Raw genomic sequence first — 19,394 nt, 5'->3', positions numbered from 1 at the left:
TCAAGTCCAAACACTTAGGCCGGCGGCACATGTGGCAGTTTGAACCCGTTTTTGGGCCATTTTTAAGCAGTCTGTTAAAAATCACATGTGTTCTTTGAAAACAGATCCGTTTTTTAACTGACTGCTTAAAAACGGCCCAAAAACGGGTTCAAAACGCCAAATGTGCCGCCAGCCTTAGAGACCAGAACTGAACTCAGCATGTCATTTCAGTTCGGGCCGCTAAGTGATCGGGCCAGATATTCAGGCAAGCTTACGATGTGAGTAAATAGTATAACACTCGCTTGTGGGCAATAGGCATTAGACTATCCAATCATAAAGGCAAACAAGATAACAAACCATGTATAACTTGGCACAAATTGTGTGAACAATGAAGCTTCCACTTCAGAACAGTTCTATCTGTCTGAGGTTTCTAACCGTCTCTGACTGACTGCCAACATATGCAGGCCTGCTGCCAGTTTTTGGCACAGTCTGTATCACTAGGTCATCCAAGGGACAGAATACACAAGTGCTTCATTTTTTTTTTTTGTATCAATCTTTTTATTGATTTTGTTCTAAAGTGTTTAATTTTAATACCATAGATAACTAAATTGGTTAATTAGCTCCATATGTTTAGGGATTTCCTCCATCCAAAATGCCTCACTTACTGTTACTTGTTGGGGCAGATAACCTTTGAGGGTCTGTGCACATGGTATGTGTTTGCTGTGATGCTCGGGATGAACATTTCATACTCTTTAGCTGCTGGTCTGATATATATGATCATGGAGAAGGAGCAAGCAGGATGAATTTGAACATGCTCTATTCTTTATGCTCCTGCAGCAGCCCATCCCCTCTCTAGATATAAAGATGTGCAAGCTTTAACAGAGCCGAGGGTGCATGTACAGTATATAAGGAACTTGGGAAGAGCATCCATGGACTAATAAATTCTGCAGGTAGCTCTCTTTGGTGTATGACAACTTAAAAATAATAAAAATTAAAAGGACAACCCCCCCGCTTCACATATGCAGATGGTTCCTAGATACGGAACTAGCAATTACTCATGGATGTTAAATGTAGAAATGACTGACACTACTACTATTCTTCAGGGCTACTGGAAAAAATGGGCCTTAAAGTGAAAAACCTTTTACCTGAGAGTAATTAGCACAGTTAAATTTATACTTGTTTAGTTACATGGATGACCCTGACCCTTAAACAGAACGTAAAGTGTGCAAACATGGATTACAAAGAAGAGGTGGAAGTCCTCCCACACAGTAATCTTAAATCCTATAACATATAAAAAAAACCAACACTTACAGTTCATCCTCCTCTGAGCCCATGTCCTGGTATGGCTCACTTTCCCCATCTCTCTCTCTTTCATCCTCCGATGCCATGCTCTCCCCATCATCGTCATCATCATCATCATCTTCTGAGGCGGCCGGGCTTGCCTGTTGACTTAAGCCAGCAGCTGCAGCCCTCATAGCGGCAAGAGCTGCTGCCTGTGCTCGCTGCATTTTTAAGGTCTCTGGCTCAGTATCCTCAGTACCATTGGCAGGATAACCCCCATCAGGAGGAGCACCTACCACATCTGGCTGAAGCTGCCTTGCTTCCAGTTCCTGCTGCAGCCGCGCCCGTTGCTGTCGCTGAAGCGTCTCCATCACCGCCTGCAGCTTCATGGCGCGGTGAGGCGGGCGAGGAGGGCCACGTGCTGCCTCCTCCACCTTCTGAATTTTTTGAAACTACTCAACAAAGACCTGTGGCGTCCAACAATGCTCAAGTTCAAGCAAGCAATGTCTCAGCTAGGGTAAGTTAGGGATCTATGCATGGTAACGTAGATATGACTTCTATATAGTGCCAGATCAAAGACTCTTGCTCCACATAGGACTGATCGCAAACCATACGACTTCTGCAAGTTCTCTATCAATGAAAAATAGCAAAAAAAAAAGTTAATTCAAGGCATATATAAAATGCAGTACACGATTACATTACTAAACACAATCACGAACCATAGTCACTAGGTCAACTGACCAAAGAGTTATACAAGTAGTAACAAGTTATTACAAGTAGCTGAATAGCAAACTATTGGTAAAACCACACAAGTAATATGGCTCAGTAGAGTTCCAAGGTGTACCATAACCACATGTATCTAATAATATGGCCAAATTATTTGCAGCATGTAAAATTTTAATATACATAGACATTTTACGGCAGCAGTGTTCCACATCTTCATACATGTTCTGTGCACCTAGCTCTGCTGTTCCCATAAAATAAAGGGACTCCAGTCCAACTGCTCTTCTTAAACTACAGTTGCATTTCTCAAGACCCCCTCCCCAAAAAATAGGTAAAAACAATACTCTATTAGGCTACATTAACACTAAGTATGCCCGTTGAACCGTAGTATGGCTGGCATACATCGGCACCGGGGAGAGGAGTAGGGGAAAAGGGCCGCACATCCCCGGCCCTCTCCATAGGAATACACAGCGCCATATTCCGTAGAAAGATAGGGCATGTCCCATCTTGCTACGGAACGGCACGGTGCAGAAGGTGTGCTGCACCGTACTGCTCCTGTACAGCGCCGTGAGTCCATAGAAGTGTATGGGGGGGCGTATATACGTCCCCCATACATGCATGTGAATGTAGCCTCAACCAATTGCTTGATACATAGTAACACAATTTCTGGTTGTTGTTAATTCTTAGCTGATTATCTTACAGTTGCAGGCTTCGCTTTATGGGGAGATTTGGGGTTCCCTTCTTTCTTATGGCATATTCACATGACAGACAGACTATACTTAAAAAAAAAAAAACATGGTAAGGTAAAGAAACACGAACAGGATAATGGTGACCACACATACTGCAATCTGCCAGATCATCATGATTGCTGAATGACTGGATAGATAAGCAACCTGATACCTACACAAGGGAGCAAGTTCCACTCAGCTACTGTGTTCTACCACCTCACTGCAACCTGAGCATGTGCTCTTACAATGCAAGTCAAGCGGACCATCGTACAACCAGTTTTTCTGTTCTGCTTCTTGCCAAAACTTTTCTTTACAAAGTTTCAGAGCGTCTCGATTCCAGCGTGCAGTTTCACCATTCTTTTACAAAAGAAAAGGGAAGGAAAGTTGTGGCACGTACAAAGATTATGCCCGCACGGGCATGGAGAACTTACTCACACAATGCTTAAACTCGGTGCAAAGCTTTGTACAACTTCAGTGACAGCTTCCACCTCACCAGAAAATACACAGCTCCAGAATGTACAAGGTGGCAAGTTCAATAAATCAGGAGGAAATTAAAGGGGAAAACTCTCCCTCCCCTATCCTGTTGGGAGTGGGCTCAATGTATTTCCTACCAAAGGGCCAGAAAAGCTGTTACACTACATAGTTATGGCAAACTGTTATCCGTTAGTGTTACTGCTACCCCAACATTCCTTTACCAACTAAAGGTTAAACATTAGTCACTATCAAAGCACAAGGTCTACCCGACCAGACAGTATAGGTCCACTTCTATAAAAAGTCCCCATCCCCCCCCCCCTTCTCCCAAAATAGAGCAAGCAACATACATCAGGTCATACCTCAACCACCAACCCCCACGAGAAAATATACATATATCTACCTATATACACCTTGCTCCTTGTACCCCTTATGGTTCCACTGACCAGCAGCGTAGATCCTGGCACTTAAAGTGTATGTACAGGAGAGGGATCACACACTGGGTGTTCAGAGATTAAACAAATACACCAACTGGAGACTGGGTGGGAGGCCTGGGGGGGGGGGGGGGGGGGAATTAATGGAGGGAGGGGCTGTACACCCCCCTCCCCCATGGACATTAGCTCTTAATTATCTAAGCAGATAGACTGGATTAACCAACTGTGTGCCAGAGCAGTCAGCATAACACAGGGGAGTAGAGCAGTGGGCTGCTCCGAGATTAATGTGATCACACACACACAACATGATCTCAACTGCTTCTATATACAATAAAGAAGAATATATGTGTACAAAGCAGAAACCAGATAAGGGAAACCTCCTCACAGGTCTCGCTGGCGACAACAAGATCTCACTTCACTTTTTTTGCTTTCAAGTGTAACATTTAGATGAAAAATAAGATCAAATGAGTAGTCAGGAAACTATAAGTTGAGAAGCCTCTGCCACCCACCCCCAGAAAGTTCTTGTTTCCAGGATTACTTGTAAACAGCCAGCATGGTGTATATTGCCTAAGGCCACCTAACTTGTCACATCCCCAGCATTGTTCTGTGTAACAAATGGATTCAGACTAGTCATTCAATGGGTTAATACAGCAGCTGGAATCCCCCCTTCCTATAGCTACTGGATGTTTCCAAGGAGGAGGGGAGGGGACACTCCCCAAAGTGTGCCTGTACACAGGGTCAGTGCTCCATTCTGGCACAAAGGGAGGTTTGTTTTGGACACGAGGCACAGTCAATGGAAGACATTCAAGTCTTAGACACTAGAAAAGTAGCACTTGGAGTCGCCTTCCATGCGGTGCTCATTAATCCAAGCTGTGGAGCCATCATGAGCACAAATTCAGCTCATTCGTACAGAGCAGGGTAACAAGATATAGAGTGATGACTCCACTATTTGGTGTATGAACATTTATGCCCTGCATGACTGGTGACTTTGGTTTCTACACTGTGTGAAAAATGGAGCTTCCCCTACATCTGTTCCTCTAATGTATGCTACACTGTTTCCCTGAAAATAAGACACCCCCAAAAATAAGACCTAGTGCACGCTTAAAATGCCTCCCCTGAAAAGAAGACCTAGCTGCAGTCAATGCTACAGCTCCATGCGCAGCATACATTAGTATTAACAGATAATTTATACACTGCACAAGGTTGTGACATGGGTGAAGAATTCATGGGATAAAATCACTGTTATAAATGTCCTCTTTAAAGGAAAGTGCCATTGCATGAGAGATTGAGGCCAATGGTTCTAAAAGAAATGGAGTCACAAAAAAAATTCAGCATGAAATCCAGGTTTAGGAGAGTTATGATGAGGTTCCATAAGAAGATACAACAGTCTTAAAATAGAGTGGTAAATATACCATAGAGATTGTTGTACATGGAAGAAAGAACCGAGTCACAAGAAATTCTTGATGGAATTCAGAGCTTGGCTGGTTATGCCGATGTTTGTCATGGCATGACTACCATATATTTATAAATGTTGATTTTTTTTTTATCAACATTTGAATTCTTGTACATCAAACATTAAGGCATCCCCTGAAAATAACACATAGCTACTTTTTAGGAGAAAAAAAATTAATATAAGACACTGTCTTATTTTCAGGGAAAGAAGGTAATCACAAACTCTCCCTTAATATAGAATACCACTTAATTCTGTAGGAGAAGCCCCCCCCCCCCCCCCCCTCTACATATAACATAGAAGGGCACAGTATACAGTGCTACTGGCTTCCTCTACATACATGGAGCTCATATATCATAGAGGGGCACAACATCCAGTGCTGATGTATTCCCCTACACACATGCCCCTTATAGAAGGGCACATCCTACAGCTCTGAAAGCTTCTCCTATGTACATGGCGCTCATATATCATAGAGGGGCACCATGCTGAAGGATTACCCAACATATATGCCTCTCATATAGGTTATTCATAGAAGGGCACAGTATACAGCTCTGAAGGCTTCCCCTACATACATGGCGCTCATATATCACAGAGGGTAACAGTGCTAAAGAATTACCCTACATACATGCCTCTCATATATGTTATTCATAGAAGGGCACAGTATACAGCTCTGAAGGCTTCCCCTACATACATGGCGCTCATATATCACAGAGGGTAACAGTGCTAAAGGATTACCCTACATACATGCCCCTCATATATGTTATTCATAGAAGGGCACAGTATACAGCTCTGAAGGCTTCTCCTATGTACTCCTATTCTCATATATCATAGAGGGGCACCATGCTGAAGGATTACCCTACATACATGCCTCTCATATATGTTATTCATAGAAGGGCACAGTATACAGCTCTGAAGGCTTCCCCTACATACATGGCACTGATATCATAGAGGGGCACCATGCTGAAGGATTACCCTACATACATGCCTCTCATATAGGTTATTCATAGAAGGGGATAGCATACACAACTCAAGGCTTCCTCTACATACATAGCGCTGGTATTTCTCATTATTCACAGAAGGGCAGTACATACACATACTTTGTTCCCATGCTGACTATGGGCTATAGCAGCCATGTTATACTAGTATTAATATAAGGCCTAGTACATGAAGCAATGTGGACAGCAATGCTGAGGCTTCTGTCAATCCTGGGCCCAGCTGAGGCCACATAAAATGACAGTGCCCCTGGAGCCCATGAGGTGCCAGGCAGCACTGCTGCTCACACACCCATAGTCCTGGCGCCTAGTGTGCCATATGGTACAGGCTGCTGGCAGGACAATGCGGAAAGCTGGGTACTTCTCAGTACTACAAGTACCAGCCGTGTGCTCTACAGTACCCCAACCCCACCCTATAACCTGTGTCACTGCTCGGCATACCCCGGGCACGCTGGGTACTCTGTCCATCTTCCGTCACCCAAGTGAGCCATGGTTAACACTTGTACCCACCAACTAAGCCCTGTGCGGGAACCCCCTATCTTCATTTCCCCCAAACCACGTCATCCTTAGCAGCACCCCTCCCCCCCCCCCCAAACACCACCTCATGCCCTAACAGGCCCAAGACATTAGCCCCCTCTGCCACCATGGGCAGCCCGGCGCTGACTCCCCCACTCCCACCCCGGTGAGGGTCATGTGTACCCCGTCGTACCCCACTCTTACCCTCACTGTCTCCGCTGCTTTTTCTCGGAGGAGAAACTTGGGATCTGAGCGGAAGGTGGAGCCACCACGCGAGGGGGTACCTGATTGGCCACAGTCCAGGGAGAGTCGGCAAACTTCCAACCTCGTAATACTAGAGCGTACAGGAGGACTAACCTTTAAAGGGAGCGTCTGCAAACATGTAAAGATAGGGACAGTCTGTAAGTGAACATCGTGAATAATGAGCGCAGGATTGTAAAATGGCCTGCTAATTGGGGTTGGTGTGCACATTACCCGCCGCGCTGCCCTCGGTGTGTAATGCATACAGTATCATATGTAAGGGGTAGTCTGACAACTACTCAAGAGGGATCTAAATAGAAGTAGTGCCAACTGGTTTACGGGAAGAGTTAGTACCCAGAAAATAGAGAAAGGGGAAGAATACAAATAATGGACGCCTCAACAAAATAATAGTTTTAATATCTGAAAATCTTACAATACTCGACGTTTATTTATTCAGATGTAAAGTATGCAAAAAATATCCGGTCCTAAAAATACAACTGTATTATAAGGAGCCTAATCCACCACTGCTGATATTATCAGGGCACCTGTAGCAAATGCTGCCACACGGTAGTGCTTTCATTCTGTTTGGAAAGTAATCAAAGTGAACAGGGGCGTGCCACGGCATTTAGAAAATACACACACTGGGACTCATTTACTAAGGGTCTGCGGAGCGCATTTTATTAGTTTCCCAAGGATTTCCCTTTTGCGCCGATTAGCCCCGGGATTTTCGCTCACGCGATCGGATTTTGGCGCATCGATGCCGGCTTGCACGCGATAGAAAACGGGGGGCGTGGCCGTCGGACAACGCAAAAGATTTAACATTTAGAATTGTTTAGCAACTCGGACTTACAAGCATCGGGAAGAAGGAGGTGAACTCCGGCAGACCTCGGCGCGGAAGCGCCACATGCAGGGAATTGGACGCACAACCTTAGTGAATAGCGGCAGACCAGGATCCTCGTCGGACAACGCACCGTGGGATCGCGACAGGACCGGGTAAGTAAATCTGCCCCACTGGGTGCTGGTTGCCAATCACATGCAATGCATGTGTGATCGTCCATTGAACGCCTCCGCGAGTTTTGATTCAGTTTCTAAACAGAAACAGAGGAAGATTTCTCAAAAGTCTCTTAGAGCAGAACTGTTCTGGTTGCACATGACAACCAATTAGAGCTCAGCTTTCATATTTCTACAACCGTTTATAAAATTAAAGCTGAGCTTTGAGTGGTTTTCATGGGTAACTGGAACAGTTTTACCTCAGAAACTTGATGATAAATCTCCCCCATAGTGCCAACGTGTGACCGCAGCTTAGCGGCACTGCTAGCGCTGCAGATAGGGTATGGGGCGGACCTCTGTGTCCTGGTAACCACCGGGTTCTGGTTACCGATCGCCTGCGTTTCCCTAGAAATGCATACGCGAACAGGCCGAGGCCCGTCCCTGTGCTCTAGCACTGCGTTTACAAACCGGTACATGTGACCGCACCCACAGGGCGCGTTCACACGTTCCGCTAGCGCCGCGTTCAGAAACGCATGCGATCGGGTTATTAATCGCATGTGTTTCCCGGGAAACGCATATGTGATCGGCCCGAGCCCCGCCCACTGTGCGCTAGCGTCGCGTTATGAACGCGACGATAACGGAACGTGTGAACGCGCCCTTAGGGTGAAGACACACGTGGCGTTTTTAGTAGAGCAATTTCAGATTGGAAAAAAAAGGCATGCGTTTTTGAAAAACGCTTGCGTTTTTTGAAAATGCATGCGTTTTTGACCAGTTTGAATTAAGATAATTGGTCAAACCTGTCAAAAATCTGAAAACGCACTAACTAAAAACGGCCCAAAAACGCCACGTGTGTCTTCACCCTTAGGCCGTGGCGTTTTTAGGCCGTTTTTAGTTAGTGCGTTTTCAGATCGTTAAAAACGCATGCGTAAAAAAAGCATCAGTTTTTTGAAAACGCATGCGTTTTTGTCCGTTTTTAATTGCGCAAATGCAAAAAACTGCAAAAACGGATGCGTTTTTTAACGCTTGCGTTTTTAACGATCTGAAAACGCACTAACTAAAAACGGCCTAAAAACGGCACGTGTGTCTTCACCCTTAGGCCGGCGGCACACGTGGCGTTTTGAAACAGTTTTTGGGCTGTTTTTAAGCAGTCCGCTAAAAAACGCATGCATTTTTCAAAAACGCATCCGTTTTTGACTGGTTTTATCAATTGTCTTAATTAAAACCTGCACCACCGCGGATGATGAAGTAAGCCGACACCTGGGACCGGAGTCTAAGTGGTAACCCGTTTTCATGAGAACAAAACTGGTTGAACTTGTTGCGGCATGGTACCACTAGGTCGTTCCACAGGCGCGACTTTGTCCGTGGTAGCGGCCAAGGCGTAGTACAGAAACGTTAGGCACACTCGTGGTCGGGGACAGGCCGGAGGTCGAGACAGGCAGCACAGGATCAGAGTTGAGAATGTAGCGGTAGGACAGGACAGGCAGTCAGGAACGGAATCAAGGTCACAACAGGAAATCAAGATAATTGCAGAGGGCTTGAAATATAGATTTCTCTCAGGGTGAAGACACACATGGCGTTTTTTGGCCGTTTTTGGGCCGTTTTTACTAGATCAGACCGTTTTTTAAAAACGGATGCGTTTTTTAACGATCTGAAAACGCACTTTGTAAAAACGGCCCAAAAACGCCATGTGTGTCTTCACCCTCAGGCATAGAAGCACAAAGATCCGGCAGGGGACATAGGAAGGGGCTGGAATTTATTAGGGCAGGCAGATGTCCAGAGTCAATTAGCGGCGCACTGGCCCTTTAAATTTTACAGAGCCGACACACGCCAGGACAGGTGAGTGAGAAGCTGGGGCAGAGATACATGGGTGCGTCTGCGACCCGCGTTATGGGTTGCAGGGGCACCTGTGATAGCTGGCAGGCTATATACTACAGGGGGCTGTAGTATATAGCATCAGACACAGTGATAAATTTGACACAGCAGAGAATTGTTTCGTTGTACTCTGCACTGATCTAAAGACCCACACATTAATACATCTCCAGTCTGGTTCAGTAGGCAACAAATGGCAGATCTTCATATAAGCGGTATGGGCGGGTGGATAGGGCCTTCGTCTTCCCAGGGGCCCATTCACATAGCTGAGCCCTATATAAAGATCACCAGGTTTAAAAATAAAATGCCATACTCCCTACTGCCATACTTTTCTAAAAAGGATGGGCCCTTCTGTTAACCCCTTAAGGACGCAGCCTGTTTGCAGGTTAAGGCTCGCAACTTTTTTTTGAAATTTGACCAGTGTCTCTTCCTGTGTTAATAACTTTTGAACACTGTTACTTATCAAAGCGATTCTGAGATTGTTTTTTCCCCACATGTTGTACTTCATTTTAGTGGTAAATTTTGGCTGATAAGTTTTGCGTTTATTTACAAAAAAAAGAAAAAAATGATGAATTTTTAGAAAAATTTGCCATTTTCGAAATTCAAAATTACCGCGTTTTCAGGCAGATAGATTTACCACCTAAATAACTTGCAGAATAACATTTCCCATTTGTCTACTTTACATTTTCATAATTTTTGAAATGTTTGGATAATTTATTTTGACGTCACGCGGCCTACAAATCGAATAGCGATTTTCCGTATTTTCGGAATTGACTATTTTGGGGATAAAAACTGTTTGAAATCAAATTTTACATATTTAGCAACAAAACCCCCTATATAACCAACCCATTTTCAAATCTGCACCCCTCAAACTATCAGAAACAGCATTTACAAAGATTGTTAACCCCTTGAGATCTTCATAGTAATTGAATCAAAATGGCGGTGAAATTTAGAATGGTCAAATTTTGTCGGTTATACGTTCATTTAGCCCTAAAATTTACACATTTCCAAAAGATAAAAAGAGAAAACTCACCATAAAATTTGTTCTACAATTTCTCCTGAGTGCAGCGACCCTCCACATGTGGACATTACTTGTGTTATGGGGGCACAGCTAGGCGCAGAAGGGAAGGAGCACCCTGCAGCTGCCAGGATTTTAGTTTTCTGGTTGCCCCCTTTTGAAGGCTATAAAATTTTCGCTTTTCCATTATTTGGGCCATGTGACGGCATTTTTTTTGCGGGACGAGATGCTTTTTCCAGTGTTGCCATTTTGGGGTTGGTATCCCCTATTGTTGAAAATTTTGGAACTTTTTTTGAGGTCATGAGTAGAAAAGCATCAATTCTGTACTGGATTTTTTACTTTTTTTTTTTCTCGTGTTCACCGTATAGCCTAATAATCATGTTATCTTTATTCTATGGGTCGATACGATTACGGGGATACCAGACATGAATATATTTTCTTACGTTTTACTAAATTTGTCAAACAAAACCCTAATTTGGGGAAAAATCTATCTATTATGTGTTGCCGTCTTCCAAGTGGCATAACATTGTTACGTTTTTGGCTACAGAGCTGGTTGATGGCTTGTTTTTTGCGGGACATGTTGTTCTTTGCAACAATATCATTCTGGAGTACATATGTTTTGTTGATCACTTTTTATTGCATTTTTAGTGGGATATAATAGGTAAAAATCATATTTTTTGGCAGGTTTTTGACGTTTTTTTTTTACGGCGTTCATCATATGGGTTCAATAGTTATTTAGTTTTATTCTATGGATTGTTACGGACGCGGTGATACTATATATGTGGGACTTTTTTGAGCGTTATATGTCTCTTTATATGTTTTGGGGCTTATGGGCATTTTTAGTAATTTTTTATTGAAAAACATTATTTTGTACATTTTTTACTTGATCCACCATGGGATATGAACAAGCAATCATCTGATTCCTTGTTCTTGATAATACTCTGCAATACTAATGTATTGCAGGGTATTATCAGTGCCAGCCTATGCAGATGCATAGGCTGACACTTTGCCTTTAAGATGACGTCACAGACGCCATCTTAAAGGTAAACCCTCCAGGCTTCTCTGGGTTCCCGATCGCCCCCCCCCCCGAAAATGGTGCGGGGGGGCCGATCGTGGGGTAAAGACCCCCAGAAGGCATGTTAGATTACCGCTGAAATCCCGCGGCTAACGATGCCGGTTCGGCTGCTATGCAGCGCTGAACCGGCATCGGCTCTGCGCAGTAGCTGTACTGCGCTGAGCGCTAATCGCGGGACTCAGCGCAGTACAGCTACGGCGCAGAGCGCTAAGGGGTTAATATTTAGGGGGGGCTGGGGCACAGATCAGGACAGGGGGGGCTGGGGCACAGGAGGATAGAGGGGGCTGGAGGCTACAGGAGGACAGGGGGGCTGGAGGCTACAGGAGGATAGAGGTTGCTGGAGGCTACAGGAGGATAGAGGTTGCTGGAGGCTACAGGAGGACAGGGGGCTGGAGGCTACAGGAGGATAGAGGGGGCTGGAGGCTACAGGAGGACAGAAAGGGCTGGAGGCTACAGGAGGATAGAGGGGGCTGGAGGCTACAGGAGGACAGGGGGGGCTGGAGGCTATAGGAGGATAGAGGGGGCTTGAGGCTACAGGAGGACAGGGGGGCTGGAGGCTACAGGAGGATAGAGGGGGCTGGAGGCTACAGGAGGATAGAGGGGGCTGAAGGCTACAGGTGGACAGAGGGGCTGGAGGCTACAGGAGGATAGAGGGGCTGGAGGCTACAGGAGGATAGAGGCTACAGGAGGATAGAGGGGGCTGGAGGCTACAGGAGGACAGGGGGGGTGGAGGCTACAGGAGGATAGGGGGGGCTGGAGGCTACAGGAGGACAGGGGGAGCTGGAGGCTACAGGAGGACAGAGGGGCTGGAGGCTACAGGAGGATAGAGGGGCTGGAGGCTACAGGAGGATAGAGGGGCTGGAGACTACAGGAGGATAGAGGCTACAGGAGGATAGAGGGGGCTGGAGGCTACAGGAGGACAGGGGGGCTGGAGGCTACAGGAGGACAGGGGGGCTGGAGGCTACAGGAGGACAGGGGGGCTGGAGGCTACAGGAGGACAGGGGGGGCTGGAGGCTACAGGAGGACAGGGGGGCTGGAGGCTACAGGAGGATAGAGGGGGCTGGAGGCTACAGGAGGACAGAGAGGGCTGGAGGCTACAGGAGGATAGAGGGGGCTGGAGGCTATAGGAGGATAGATGGGGTTTGAGGCTACAGGAGGACAGGGGGGCTGGAGGCTACAGGAGGATAGAGGGGGCTGGAGGCTACAGGAGGATAGAGGGGCTGGAGGCTACAGGAGGATAGAGGGGCTGGAGGCTACAGGAGGATAGAGGGGCTGGAGGCTACAGGAGGATAGAGGCTACAGGAGGACAGGGGGGGCTGGAGGCTACAGGAGTACAGGGGGGGCTGGAGGCTACAGGAGGACAGGCGGGGCTGGAGGCTACAGGAGGATAGGGGGCTGGACGCTACAGGAGGACAGGGGGAGCTGGAGGCTACAGGAGGATAGAGGGGGCTGGAGGCTACAGGAGGATAGAGGGGGCTGGAGGCTACAGGAGGATAGAGGGGCTGGAGGCTACAGGAGGATAGAGGGGCTGGAGGCTACAGGAGGATGGAGGCTACAGGAGGATAGAGGGGGCTGGAGGCTACAGGAGGACAGGGGGGCTGGAGGCTACAGGAGGACAGGGGGGCTGGAGGCTACAGGAGGACAGGGGGGGCTGGAGGCTACAGGAGGACAGGGGGGGCTGGAGGCTACAGGAGGACAGGGGGGGCTGGAGGCTACAGGAGGACAGGGGGGGCTGGAGGCTACAGGAGGACAGGGGGGGCTGGAGGCTACAGGAGGACAGAGAGGGCTGGAGGCTACAGGAGGATAGAGGGGGCTGGAGGCTACAGGAGGACAGAGAGGGCTGGAGGCTACAGGAGGATACAGGGGGCTGGAGGCTACAGGAGGACAGGGGGGCTGGAGGCTATAGGAGGATAGAGGGGGTTTGAGGCTACAGGAGGACAGGGGGGCTGGAGGCTACAGGAGGATAGAGGGGGCTGGAGGCTACAGGAGGATAGAGGGGGCTGAAGGCTACAGGAGGATAGAGGGGGCTGAAGGCTACAGGAGGACAGAGGGGCTGGAGGCTACAGGAGGATAGAGGGGCTGGAGGCTACAGGAGGATAGAGGGGCTGGAGGCTACAGGAGGATAGAGGCTACAGGAGGACAGGGGGGCTGGAGGCTACAGGAGGACAGGGGGGGCTGGAGGCTACAGGAGGACAGGCGGGGCTGGAGGCTACAGGAGGATAGGGGGCTGGACGCTACAGGAGGACAGGGGGAGCTGTAGGCTACAGGAGGATAGAGGGGGCTGGAGGCTACAGGAGGATAGAGGGGGCTGAAGGCTACAGGAGGACAGAGGGGCTGGAGGCTACAGAAGGATAGAGGCTACAGGAGGATAGAGGGGGCTGGAGGCTACAGGAGGACAGGGGGGCTGGAGGCTACAGTAGGACAGGGGGGGCTGGAGGCTACAGGAGGACAGGGGGGGGCTGGAGGCTACAGGAGGACAGGGGGGGCTGGAGGCAGCAGGAGGACAGGGGGGGCTGGAGGCTACAGGAGGATAGGGGGCTGGACGCTACAGGAGGACAGGGGGAGCTGGTGGCTACAGGAGGATAAAGGGGCTGGAGGCTACTGGAGGAGGACAGGGGGGCTGGGGCACAGGAGGAGAATAGAGGAGGAGGAGGCTGCAGGAGAGGATGAGGCTGGAAGACAGGTGGAGGCTGCGGGACAGGAGGAGGCTGGAGGACAGGTGGAGGCTTAGGACAGGAGGATGCTTGAGTAGGCTGGGGGACAGAAGGAGGCTGGAGGACAAGAGCAGGATGTTGGAGGGGGAGGAGGCTGCGGGACAGGAGGCGGCTGCTGGGGGACAGGTGAAGGCTGGAGGACAGGAGGAGGAGGAGGCTGTGGGACAGGAGGAGGCTGGAAGACAGGTGGAGCCTGGGGACAGGTGGATGCTGCTGGGGGACAGGTGGATGCTGCTGGGGGACAGGTGGAGGCTGGTGGGGGACAGGTGGAAGCTGATGGGGGACAGGTGGAGGCTGGAAGGCAGGTGGAGGCTGAAGGACAGGAGGAGGAGGATGCAGGACAGGAGGAGGAGGCTGCGGGACAGGAGGAGGAGGCTGTGGGACAGGAGGAGGCTGGAAGGCAGGTAGAGGCTGGAGGACAGGAGGAGGATGCTGTGGGACAGGTGAAGGCTGGAGGACAGGAGAAGGATGCTGTGGGACAGGTGAAGGCTGGAGGACAGGAGGAGGAGGCTGGAGGACAGGAGGAGGAGGCTGGGAACAGGAGGAGGATGCTGTGGGACAGGTGAAGGCTGGAGGACAGGAGGATGCTGTGGGACAGGTAAAGGCTGGAGGACAGGAGGAGGCTGCAGGAGAGGATGAGGCTGGAAGACAGGTGGAGGCTGCGGGACAGGAGGAGGCTGGAGGACAGGTGGGGGCTGCGGGACAGGAGGAGGAGGCTGGAGGACAGGAGGAGGAGGCTGGAGGACAGGAGGAGGAGGTTGGGGACAGGAGGAGGATGCTGTGGGACAGGTGAAGGCTGGAGGACAGGAGGAGGATGCAGGACAGGAGGAGGAGGCTGCAGGACAGGAGGAGGAGGCTGCGGGACAGGAGGAGGCTGGAAGGCAGGTGGAGGCTGGAGGACAGGAGGAGGATGCTGTGGGACAGGTGAAGGCTGGAGGACAGGAGGAGGATGCTGTGGGACAGGTGAAGGCTGGAGGACAGGAGGAGGAGGCTGGAGGACAGGAGGAGGATGCTGTGGGACAGGTGAAGGCTGGAGGACAGGAGGAGGATGCAGGACAGGAGGAGGAGGCTGCGGGACAGGAGGAGGCTGGAAGGCAGGTGGAGGCTGGAGGACAGGAGGAGGATGCTGTGGGACAGGTGAAGGCTGGAGGACAGGAGGAGGATGCTGTGGGACAGGTGAAGGCTGGAGGACAGGAGGAGGATGCTGTGGGACAGGTGAAGGCTGGAGGACAGGAGGAGGAGGCTGGAGGACAGGAGGAGGAGGCTGGGGACAGGAGGAGGATGCACCATGTGATAAGGGGTGGTGGAAGGGGTACAGATAATATTATGTTTAAGTTTGTGGAGATAAATAAAAGTGGAAAATGAAATGTAAAGGGAGGATAAAATTAAAGAGGGGTTTTATATGGTGCAGATTTGCATTAGGGGGTAAAAATACGGGTCCATGGGGGGTGGCCAAGGGGCATTGTACTATGTGGGGACCGTAAAGGTCGATATTATACTATGCTTGTGGGTGGGACGATAGGCGTGGTTTAGAAAAAGGGGGAGGGCTTTTGTCCCTCTTTGTCTCATCTAAAAGTTGGGAGGTATGGGTGCATGGTGTTTTATCAAGACCAAAGTCATTACAGCTGTCTACCGGGAAATTTTACAGCACTTCATGCTTCTGCCGACAAGCTTTTTGGAGAGGGAAACCTGACAACACTGAAAAAATTACCAATACCTTGTGTAATAACCACAGTATCATTGTGCTTGATTGGTCAGATAACATGCCCAACTTTAACCCCATAGAGAATGTATGGGGTATTGTCAAGTGGAAGATAAGATATACCAGACCCAACAATGCAGACAAGCTATAAAAATTATAAAATATTTTTTTACAGTTTCTCTTTTATAATATTCTAATTTTCAGAGATAATGACTTCCTTGGCTGGTTCTCCTTGGCTGTAAAGCATAATCATCAACATTAACATAAATAAACACTTTTAGTAGTATTTGCATCATTGTTACCTTGCAGCACTAGTGTTTGTAATAGCTGACTTATTATTACCTTGCACATCATTTTAAAACCTATTTTTGGTATTGTTACCTTACAGTACTAGTCTTAGTAGTATTTGCATCAGTTACCTTACACTATCAGTATTAGAACTGTGTGCTTCATTGTTACCTTACACTTCCACTCTTAGACCTATTTGCATCACTGTTACCTTTCAGTACTGGTCTTAGTAGTATTTGAATCGGTATTACCTTATGCTACCAGTTTTAGAAGTATTTGCATCATTGTTACTGGTCATAAACCTATTTGCAAATACTATAACAGTGAAGCAAATAGATCTAAGACTGGTTTGAATCTATTTGATCTATTTGAATCAATGTTGCCTTACAGTATTAGTCTTTTTGTATTTGCATCACTGTTACCTTACTGTACTATAAACGAAAAAAAAAAAGAAATCAATATAAAAATATCTTTTATTAAATAACCAAAAATGTATTAAAAACATAAACTAAAAGTAGGAAAACACACAAGGGGAGATTAATTATGGCTTCTCCACCAGTTTTCTGGAAGAGAATCCACGTGAATCTCCCTCTCTCCTGAACACCACTATGGGCGTGTAAGGGTGGAGACCAGACAGGAAGCGGGGTGAGCAGAGAGCGGGTCAGGGCGTGAACATTTAGTACAGCGGAAAACAAGCAGAGACTACAGCAACAAACTCTGCCAGTTTCGATGTGGTCTAGTTTGTGTCTATATTTACTAACAAGCAGGAGCCTGTTAGTCAATATCAACACAGGACAGATGGCGGGGGGAATTTCAAATGCCCATTTTAATGAATCCCCCCGTCAGAATGGACACGTCATGGTGTATACTAAATGAATATATGTGGAGAAAAAACGACAAAGCATCTCATGCAGGACACTTGTCAGGGATCGTCTTCTGTGGTCTGTGTACAATTATTTTTGTTGCCATATTTAATTTTTGTATTTATGCTTATGCTAGGTACAAGCTAACCTGTAGTTGGGATTTACTCTGCTCTAAATGTCAACATTGTTGTAGTTTTGTACCTATTTGCAACACTGTTCATTTATAGTATTGGTCTTAGTAGTAATTGCGTCATTGTTACCCAGGGGTGAACCTAGCCTCTCTGCTGCCTGAGGTGAACTATAGAAATATGCCCCTAAGCATACCCTCCCCATCAGGTCAAGTATAGTTATATACTATGCTTAATGCAACAATTCAATTGAGACGTCAGCGAAACAAGAGAATGGGGTTCGCTATATTGCAAATTGAAAGAGCAGCTGGTCGCACATGCTTCTTTTCTAATTTCTGTGGCACTGGCAGAGATACCTGAGTTCAGGGGCGTCGCTAGGTCAAAAGATTTGGGGTCTGTGCCCCGGATCTTTTGGCCCGTGCCCCGGATCTCCCCGGATCAGCAGGTCACCGGTCCCGCTGTCCAGGGAGAGTTTTCCACTCTCATTTTTATCTGTGTCATCAGGACACAGATAGAGATGGGTAGAGTAATGGTGCACGGAGCCGTCAGCTCCGCGCAGCACTAGACTGAGCAGGAGACGTCCTTATGTGACTTAATACAGCAGCCGGGAGCAGGAGACGCGATGTGATGACGTCACCGCTGATCGTCCTGCACAGATTCGTCCTGCACAGATTCGAGATTTTTTTGTGTTTATTAGTTAACAGTGTGGGCATTACTTTATAAAGGGCATTACTGTGAACAGGGGGCATTATGTGGACTGGGGGCATTACAGTGAACAGGGGGCATTATGTGGACTGAGGGCATTACAGTAAACAGGGGGCATTATGTGGACTGGGGGCATTACAGTGAACAGGGGACATTATGTGGACTGGGGGCATTACAGTGAACAAGGGTCATTATGTGGACCGGGGGCATTACAGTGAACAAGGGGCATTATGTGGACTGGGGGCATTACTGTGAACACGGGGCATTATGTGGACTGGGGGCATTACTGTGAACAAGGGGCATTATGTGGACTAGGGGCATACTGTGAACAAGGGGCATTATGTGGACTGGGGGCATTACTTTATATGAGGGCATTATGTGAACTGGGGGCATTACTGTGAACAAGGGGCATTATGTGGACTGGGGGAACTACTTTATATGGGGGCATTATGTGGACTGGGGGCATTACTTTATATGAGAGCATTATGTGGACTGGGGGCATTACTTTATATGTGGGCATTACTGTGAACATAGGGCATTATGTGGACTGGGGGCATTACTGTGAACTGAGGGCATTATGTGGACTGGGGGTATTACTGTGAACTGGGGGCATTACTGTGAACTTGGGGCATTACTGTGGACTGGGGGCATTACTGTGAACTGGGGGCATTAATTTATAAGAGGGAATTATTATGGACTAGGAACATTACTTTATAAAGGGATCATTTCTACGGTATATAAAGGGGACATTACTGTGGACTGGGAGAATTTTGTTATAAAGGGGGTATTACTGTGGACTGGGGGCATTACTTTATAAGAGGGAATTATTATGGACTAGGAACATTACTTTATAAAGGGATCATTTCTATATAAAGGGGACATTACTGTGGACTGGGAGAATTTTGTTATAAAGGGGGTATTACTGTGGACTGGGGGCATTACTTTATAAGAGGGAATTATTATGGACTAGGAACATTACTTTATAAAGGGATCATTTCTATATAAAGGGGACATTACTGTGGACTGGGAGAATTTTGTTATAAAGGGGGTATTACTGTGGACTGGGGGCATTACTTTATTAGGGGTGCATTTCTATATAGAGGGGGTATTTCTGTGGACTGGGAACATTACTTTATGAAGGGGGCATTTCTATATAGAGAGGGGATTATTGGACTGGGGGGCATTAATGTAGAGTGTGGGTAATACTGTAGCCTGCAGAGAATTACTG

At 47.7% G+C, this 19,394-nt stretch overlaps 1 protein-coding gene across 5 annotated transcripts in view; it reads right to left on the bottom strand.

Moving 5' to 3' along the window:
- ARID3A (AT-rich interaction domain 3A) overlaps nt 1–6,897 on the bottom strand; it is a 32,063-nt gene extending 25,166 nt beyond the window's left edge. For 2 of the 5 annotated variants that reach the window (XM_072111337.1, XM_072111372.1), the window contains exons 1-2: nt 6,779–6,897; nt 1,291–1,890 (exon numbers count right to left, since the gene is read on the bottom strand). In XM_072111337.1, the coding sequence (XP_071967438.1) occupies nt 1,291–1,649 (359 nt within the window). In that variant the 5' untranslated portion in view covers nt 1,650–1,890; nt 6,779–6,897. Of the gene's footprint in view, nt 1–1,290; nt 1,891–2,683; nt 2,757–2,887; nt 2,996–3,585; nt 3,714–6,499; nt 6,589–6,778 lie in introns of those variants that run through there. The other 3 variants (XM_072111355.1, XM_072111363.1, XM_072111346.1) reach the window with 3 other exon arrangements.
- Between the last annotated feature and the right edge of the window lie 12,497 nt (nt 6,898–19,394).

This window comes from Engystomops pustulosus, chromosome 1 (assembly GCF_040894005.1).
Source record: "Engystomops pustulosus chromosome 1, aEngPut4.maternal, whole genome shotgun sequence".
Taxonomy (NCBI): Eukaryota; Metazoa; Chordata; class Amphibia; order Anura; family Leptodactylidae; genus Engystomops; species Engystomops pustulosus.
This window is presented reverse-complemented; position numbering and strand designations above follow the sequence as displayed.